This window comes from Bidens hawaiensis, unplaced genomic scaffold, assembly GCF_021521415.1.
Source record: "Bidens hawaiensis isolate Kalapana, Puna unplaced genomic scaffold, B.hawaiensis_p1.1 tig00047478_1, whole genome shotgun sequence".
Taxonomy (NCBI): domain Eukaryota; kingdom Viridiplantae; phylum Streptophyta; class Magnoliopsida; order Asterales; family Asteraceae; genus Bidens; species Bidens hawaiensis.
This window is the reverse complement of record NW_027498481.1, coordinates 111,890-120,653: the sequence shown is the minus strand read 5'-3', so window position 1 is coordinate 120,653 and position 8,764 is coordinate 111,890. Positions and strand designations below refer to the sequence as shown.

Below are 8,764 nucleotides of genomic sequence, written 5' to 3'. Positions count from 1 at the left end.
AACTTATAAAGTTGTACTTAACATTATCATCCAAAAATACTTGGAATGATAAACTTAAATTAAATAATCTTTATTGACCAAACATAAACAAACGGACATGAACGAACATAAACAAACATACATTAACGAACTAACATAAACAAGCACATTACCGAATGTTCACAAACACAATTGAACGAACCCAACCTGCATTCACATAATTAATTGAATGGAATTTCTTGCTCATGTTTGTTCATTTGTTAAACGAACGAACACAAACGAACTTCTCGTCAAACGGTTTGTTGAATGAAAGAGAGTTTTTATGTTGTCTAAAGGAAAAGGGAAGAGGAAGTCGAGTAGTATAAAAGTGATTATAAAGCCTAATGTCTTGGCTCTAGCTGCCTAGCCCGTTATTATATCATACCAACCAATATTGTTTTTTATTATACACAAGCAGCTTATGGCTTATCTTTTTTACCCGAGTGGAGATACCACCTCACGCAATCATGCTTAAAAAGATTAATAGTGACAATTTCTGACACGATACGAATTTTCGTTTGACATATCTAACTCATTTGAAAGATGAATCGTGTTTAGGTACAATTGTTTAAAATAAACAACACGACCCACTACCCCATTTGGCCGATGTAACCCATTTTGCATCCCATCAACCTGATTAACACATTTACATCATGATTCTCACATGTCGACCCGTTCGACACATATAGATAAATGGATCAAACGAGTCATGTTCTGGTTACACGAATTTAAGTGTGAGAATTAGTGTTTTTGACACGAATACAAATATGGATCTAAAATATGCAACTCTAATGGCTAATAATAGGTTAATAATTCAAATATGCAACTAAAGAAAGAAAACAAGATGCCATTTCCATCACTTCAAATACAATTCTGTAACTATATACACAAATATATTCTTGTAACAGCAAATCTGCACTTCCACTTATCTTGATACAAAAATTTAGTGCAACAAAAAAATACACAAAAGAATCGTAAAATTACTCTACAAACTCAAACTGAAAGCTTATCTGTTTACCAATCTCAATCTGTAGATGATTCAGACTCGGTGTCATATGTAGTGGATGTCGAGCTTGTCTCAAGTTGATTACCAGTATCACTATCCGATGATCCACACGATCTCTGATCTTCAACTGGTTGTTTGAAGAACCAGTACATTATACTTGCGGTTAATGTCAACATCATCTTCTGGTTTACCTGTTATAATATAAAGGATTCATAATTTCATGTAACCGAATAACCAACCTGCTTTAAGTATTATTATTCCATTATGTACCTCAATTATGTCTTCAGGTAGCAAAAATATTGAGCAGCCGATTTTCCTGGCGATACTGATGATATATGTTGCATTCATTTGCTTTTCTTCGTCTATGTTCAAAACAAACAATTAGATGTAGATTTTATAAGTTGATAGTGATAAAGAGCTGATCCAAGAATTGGCAAACTTATAACTGGAGCAACCAGATAAAAGCAAGAAGGTCTAACTTAAAACAAACATAACTTTGATCCGTCTAGTTATAGGACCGTAATATAGTCAGATCATTAGTGCTTTTAATTTATTCAAACGTTAGAAATTTTGATTTATTACATTCTGCTCATTTATATAGATATCTAATTTAAAGTCTAGGCGCTAAATTAGTAAGTCCTAAGATATGGCAATACCTTAAAAAAACTTTTGGTTCGGTTTCGGTTCTGCATGTAATGAAACCCAAAATGAGCAAACCAAATTTATGGATATTCATTTTAGTTTATAAGTTTTAGTAATTTAAGAGAATTTAAGAAATAGTTTTACTCAAATGTAAGAATATAACCAATTAATTATTAATCAACAAAAAGAATTAGAGCCAAAGTTTTGAAAAAAAAAGATTTATCTTTATGGGCCAATTCTTTTTAGAACAAAAAATTTAACTCCAAACAGAAAAACCAAAACCAAATGGTTTTCAAAAACTCAAAAGCCAAACTTTCGATTTTTGGTTCGGTCTTGGCCTAAAACTGACCCAAACCAACCCACGTATACCCCTACGTACCAGTCTGCCCTTTGGTAACGAGGCGCCAGTTAACAACACGAGGTTGCACGGCACTAAGTAGCTCAAGGAAAAATATTCCATCTGATAAACTTTTGTCCTGCATAACAGAAACAATTAAACCATGCGTAAATACATTTAAAATTTAGGGAGAATTTTATATACAACTTGCAAAATTATATGTTTCCCCAAAACACAAGTTTTCAATGCATAAGCATGATTTGGGGGAATATGAAATTTTGCAGGTTTAGAGCGGGTATATAATATTTATATATGAAAATGTGATACCTTGAAACTTTTCATACAAGTCTGGCTTCCAGTGCTTTTGACTTTGGTATTAGCCCACTCTAATATGTCAGAATCAGTGAATTCTTTCCCAAGCGAATAAGATCTTAAGTATTTAAGAAGCTGTAGCATGTTGAATCGCATCAACTGCCACAAATAAGCTGAAAAGAAGGTGCATTATATGTATATATATATATATATACTTTCCAGCAATGTGAATGTAACACTATAAATGTTATTAGATAGAAAACTCACCCAGTATTAACTTTTTATTCCCTTGAACAATATCATTTCCAGCAATGTTGACCAATGAAAACTTCAACTGTTTACCAATTTTAACAACTTGGTTGCAGTTTTCTACTTTCTTGAATGGCATCTTGATAGGTGGCTTATTTGCAATTTTCCAGTTAACAATTCCTGGTGATACTTTGTCAAGTGCCTCCAGTAGGACCCACCTGGTAATGTTTGGGGTGTTAAATTATGATTTATTTTATTTTTTTACTTAATTAATAAAAAATAACATTTGAGATGAGATGATACCCATTTCTGACATCTTCAAAGACATTGTTGATGTATGTTGCAACTCCAAGACTATTGATCCAGAAACGAAAAGCACTTTCTTCTCGGGTTATTTGGGCTTCATCTGGTGATATGTCAAGGAAGGATACTGGCTTTTCTGGGATTGATAATCCATTCCTGAAGATGAATTAAGTTACCGTCATTAATAAAATAAGTTACAAATTTGTGTTTTATGAAATAAGGGGCGTGTTCAAAAGCAGAACTGAATGACCACCCTATCTAGAGCTGTAAACGAACCGAATGGACCGAAAAGACCTTGTCCGTGTTTTTTTGTTAAATATTAATGGGACAAACAGATTGTTTACGGACGCATTACCGAACAGAACTTCTTGTTCGTGTTTGTTTGTGTTTGTTCGTTAATTGCATAAACAAGCACAAACTGGCCTAAACAAACAAAAACATATATTATTTTGAAAAATAAAAATCAAAATAAGTATAAAGATGTACTTAACATAATCATCCAAAAATACTTGGCATGATAAACTTAAAGTAAAAAAATCTTTATTGACCAAACATAAACAAACATACATTAACGAACGAACATAAACGAGCACATTACCGAATGTTCACAAACACAATTGAAGGAACCCAACCTGCGTTCACATAATTACTTGAATGGAATTTCTTGCTCACGTTTGTTCATTTGTTAAACTAACGAACACAAACGAACTTCTCGTCAAACGGTTTGTTGAACACTTGGTTTGTTTACAAAATAAATATATAGTTAAGTGCTTAACATAATTGTTAAGAATAATATATAATAATATATATTTATATATGGCCATTATAATCCTTTATATTATAACAGATCAAAATATTAACTATACCTTATTATATATTAGTTTACTAATTGTTGATGGGCCTAATCATACACACATAACAATTTTGTGTGCCTCCTCTCTCCTAAATTGGGTTCCTCTCAAGAACCCTAACACCATCTTTAACTATGGGGGTGTTTGGCCTAGCTTTTTTAACCAAGCTTATAGCTTTTTTAGCTTTTTTTTACAAAATAAGCTTAACTTGGTGTTTGGCTTAGCTTTTTAAGCTTATGCTTATTAGCTTATATAAGCTCATTTGAAGAAGCTTATTTGAATATGGTTTTTTAGCTTATTTGTTAGAAGCTTATTTGTTTAAGGGTGTAAATAACTCATTTGTTCTCAAATGGTGGTGTATTAGTAATTATTACTCTTAACAAATTAAAGAATGTTGGATTTTACAACTTATTAAGACACATAATTAACTTATAGAACATAAGCTAATCCAAACACTTAAAAAGAGCTTATCAAATTATAGAATAAAAGCTATAAGCTAATTTTATATATAAGCATAAGCTTAAAAATAGAAGCTAGGCCAAACACCCCCTATACATCCTAAAGGGGAACTCGATCAAGATGACAAACATGTCGACTACATCATACTTTACTGCGATTACTACTCTCCATGCTGTAACAGGTTCATAGGTTTATTTTATTCATGTTTTCTATTACTTACATGAAGAACTGATCAACAAATTATCCAAAAATATTTGACGTAAATAAACTATAAAAAAAACCTTTAATGACATAAACAAACGGACATGAACGAATGAACTACAAACAGATTACCGAATGTTCACGAACACAACTGAACGAAGCGACCTCTGTTCATATTCTTTTAAATAATTAACTGAACGTAAGTTCTTGTTCATGTCCGTTCACTTTTTAAATGAAACGAACGTAAACAAAATTCCAGCGAACGGCCTGTTTAACATTCAGTACGTTTACCCCTATGATAAAATGGTTTTGTACTGAACGTTTTATGTAAAATAGAAGACCCCTATTGTTAAGGAAAAACTCACCTATGCTGGAAAATATGAGCCACAAAAGCAAGGTTAAGATTGGGAGAACCTTCAACAATATCTTTTGCAGTCAAGTATCTCTTACAACCCATCTTATCAGCATGTTCAAGAACCAATGTTGCTCTTTTGAAAGCATCTCTAACAACCAATGTTGATGGATTAGTATGTTCTGGAGCAAGAACATTTAAGAGGTATGCATAAGCCTCTCCATCCTGCATATATTAAATACATCCACTAAATGTCATTAAAACAGCGGTTATTCAACGTGTTTCATTCATACAGCTAAAAGCCATTGTACCTTCACATCATATGAGAAATTTGTCACTGTTTTCCTGTATTCTGTTTTCTTTAGATGAAAATTCATCCACCTAAGCAGAATCTTTTCGGGTGGCAAACTCATAAGCTCCTCCACATCCTGATTATCACCAACCAGTTCTACCAACTGAGGCGTTTTCTTCAAATCGAGGTCTGCAAGTAATTGTATCTGAAGGAGAAAGCATTATAGTCTTTTAGTAATCAGAATTTGAAAATATTGGAACGTATAATACCATTAGGGTATCATCTGTGTTTATTAGTATTTAGGCCACAGGCCCACTTTCTATCTCTAAATATCGTAATCACCTGTTAAATGGAAATCAATTTAGTCTTTCATAATCTTATAGCGAGGCTCTGATACCATGTAAGATTATGAAAGACTGAAATCATTTCAATTTGATAGTTGATTACAATATATAGATATGGAAACTAGGCATGTGCGCTCAGTACTAAATTACTGATAATACCCTAATGATATACGTTCCAATAGAAAATATCCCTTCGCATAGTTACTTCTAGAGCGCAAGTCAGGCATGAAATTAACTTACTTTTATTATTTGAGATATCACTCCAAGCACAAGATGCCTCTGAAAAAGCAGAAAATATGGTTGTTAATATACCAAGATTGTATGAAACTGTTAACTGAAATATATGCTTTAACTATGTAGCAGCATATCAGTGGTTCTTATACAATATTATGAAGCAAAACAATTAGAAATCCTACCCTTCCTTCAATGAAGTCTTGTGTTCCTATGTTAACCACAGTGCACCCTATTGCCTTAGCAGAGTTAAGACAAAGTGTATGATTCTCATTTCTTTCCCATGGATTAAGGACTGTTTTAGTATTAATGGCCCGTTCATCAATTGTGCCCGGGACTGCCACATTGATAAGCTTACTGCATCAATCATTACAAACAACTTGTAGTTAGTAAAACCAATAATAGCATAGGAATATAGGATTTATGTATTGCAATCTCAAACAGGTCACTAGTTGAAAACCACCAGATAAGAACTCCGTCTTTTGCAATCTCAAACAAATCATTAGTCGAAGGGTCTATCGGAAGGAACTTGTTCAGAAAACTGTCTTCTCCAAGGTAATTATTAATGTGTCCAACATACGAAGCCTTTTCAGATTCACTAATGGTGTGAAGCAGAGTAGATGTGGGAGATTTGAGGAATGCTGATGAGTTTTTCGCACCCTTTCCCATCCTCGAGGTCGCGTGACCTTGGAGATTTAAATAAACCTGTCATCACATAAAGAGCTTACCTAAGGTTAAACAGCATAACAGTAATGTAACTGTCATTTTACCTACAGATGATCAGATTTAACAGAGAATTATTTAACTGTAAAGTTGATTATTTCACGTGAGGAGACATAACCTTCAAATAATTAATAATAATAATAATTAGGTGAGAGACAATGACTGTGTAAAGCTCTGTATTCCTCTTTATGTTCGTTAATTTCACATAAACAGTAAAACTTCACACATTAAAATTCAAAAACTTAGGATGAATAATTAAACAGATCTATGACTTATATCCACAATAAAACATCTAGATTCAAATTCAAGGCCATTAATGCTAGAAAATCATATCATGCAAGTACATAAAAATTCAAGATGGATTGCCCATTGGAAGGTATCCACCTCATTATAAAAAAAAAGCGTTAGATTACCCGAAGAAAGAGTTCGAAATCAACTTCATCGGCCAAATTCTGATAGGAATCGTGAAGAAAGGCGGCTCGTTCTTCTTCGGTGAGATTCTCTCCGACGTTCTTGAGTTTCGACATCCTCGAAGGCAAGTCACCGAGCGTGAGGCTTCCGGTTTCCCTCCTCATACTCAGGAACTATAAAAAAAAAATAATGATATCAATCATAATAACCGATTGATTGATTATTATAATAATATTAATTAGTTACATGAGATTTCAAGCTTCGAAGCTCGACTTGCGTAAACTGGTTCTGTAGCCATGGATCTGATACCAAAACACCGAAGTAGTTACCAGACATGATGAATTGAACTGAAGAGAGGATGAATGATCTCTTTTTCTCTCTCTAGAATAGAAGAAGAAGTTGATGAGATGAGTGAGGGGTGGGTTCACTTCACTATTATTATTATTATTATTATTATTATTATTATTATCAGACAGACAGAGGCCAAACGCAGCGAGCTGGCAGATTTCAAAAAGAGATCCCTTTCTCTTTTTCGAATTCAAATTCTTTCTGACGCTTTTGCCCCTCGCGTTTAACAGCTACTTTGATTTCATGATTATGGCTGTTTGGATACTTAACGGATACCTACCTACTTCCAGTTAATTATTTGAATCTTTTGCACAATGCTCCCTACACTATTGCTTAATCGTCTTTTTAGTTCATTCACTTTTAGAAATATGTTTGTGATGTTTGGATCCATACATTATTATGTTTTTATATCATTATAACTTTCTGAAAACAATAAAACCTATTTTATTCTTTCTCTTATTCGAGGAATTTGCAATGTTTTCATACTTATCGGTTGTTAACAGCATCATTTATGTATCTTAATTATGGCATAGACTAATCTTATCTTACGCTAATGTAATTGGCCACACCGTCATTGAATAATAGAATCTCCTTATATATAATTCTTTAAATCATAAGATGGTCTTTCATTCTTCTAAAACTTGTAGGTGGAAGGCTCTAATCATGATACGTGTTGTTTTTAGTTTATTTGGGTTTTAAGTACCATGCATTCTATAGGGATGTATTATGGTTTGTTTTACTTATGAGGGTGACAGTCAAGTTGTAAATCTAGTTTTATATAATGAGTGAATCAAACCTACCGGAGGGTATCCAGAATTTGAGTAAATCTTCTCTATCTCCTAGTTTCTTTCTCCTTACGGTTTCTAACCCTATCAAGGGTATCAGAGCCAATCTATCCTCCTGACTGGTGGCTACACACGGTAGGGCAACAAGCGGTCCTTCTACATCAACAACATATATTGCAAAAGAATCACAAAGTAATTCAATGGAAAATGATTGGGAGGAAGTTTTATCCACCAATCAAGAAGGAACAGTCCAAGAGTAAGGTGATGCCTTCGAGGCCAAGTTTAATACCGTCAACGTGTGCGAAGTGTATGAAGTATATCTCTTCATCTATGGTCTTAGACCAGAAATCGCTGAAGTTCTTAAGGGGTGCCATAATATCAGAAGTAATTTAACTTTGAAGGAGGCGTTTTCTTTAGCCCGGATACAAGAAGTGTCAACATATTCACGGATAAGCACATATGTTTATTAACAAAAAAATAGTTTGATTACCCATAGTTATAATGAAAGTGATAAGGAAATTAAAACTGTCCACAAGGCGTTCGATGAAATGCCTAGAAGAGTAGGTGACGATTTTAAAGAATCTATGGATGAATCTGATAGTAGGGATAAATTTCAAGAAACCATTGGTGTTTTATTTGATACTAATCAGGAACATTAGGTTGTTACACACAAGAACGTTCAACGTGAAATTGGTGTTTTAGATCCGGATATGCAAAATAAAATTTATGGGAATGTACAATTCACCCCCTGGCTAGATAAGTTCAGTTTCAGGTTAATAGATAATTAGGTTAAATCTGATGAAAATGTTCGAGTCTTGGGTTTAACTTTAACAAAAGAGTTAGCTTCATGGAAAGGGAAGAAACGTTTGAATTATTATTGGAGTGATACAGGTTGGGGCC

The 8,764-nt window shown here is 33.5% G+C and overlaps 1 protein-coding gene across 1 annotated transcript; it reads right to left on the bottom strand.

Moving 5' to 3' along the window:
* Positions 1-839: 839 nt before the first annotated feature.
* On the bottom strand, positions 840-7,104 carry LOC143597011 (fimbrin-2-like). The gene is made up of 13 exons (XM_077075637.1): positions 6,978-7,104; positions 6,734-6,904; positions 6,061-6,302; positions 5,783-5,954; positions 5,607-5,645; positions 5,042-5,227; positions 4,744-4,955; positions 2,868-3,023; positions 2,583-2,782; positions 2,331-2,488; positions 2,046-2,142; positions 1,295-1,386; positions 840-1,215 (listed from the first exon to the last, which is right to left on the bottom strand). Exons 1-13 carry the CDS (start codon positions 7,065-7,067, stop codon positions 1,042-1,044), a joined length of 1,989 nt encoding a protein of 662 aa, XP_076931752.1. The 5' UTR covers positions 7,068-7,104; the 3' UTR covers positions 840-1,041.
* Positions 7,105-8,764: the final 1,660 nt, after the last annotated feature.

Excerpts from the sequence above, each read along its gene's own strand:
- LOC143597011 (XM_077075637.1), bottom strand. The coding sequence starts at position 7,067 with ATGTCTGGTAACTACTTCGGTGTTTTGGTATCAGATCCATGGCTACAG. Across the intron at positions 5,955-6,060 it reads AAAGACGGAGTTCTTATCTG|TAAGCTTATCAATGTGGCAG; the intron begins GTGGTTTTCAAC and ends TGATTGATGCAG. Across the intron at positions 3,024-4,743 it reads GCTCATATTTTCCAGCATAG|GAATGGATTATCAATCCCAG; the intron begins GTGAGTTTTTCC and ends ATTCATCTTCAG.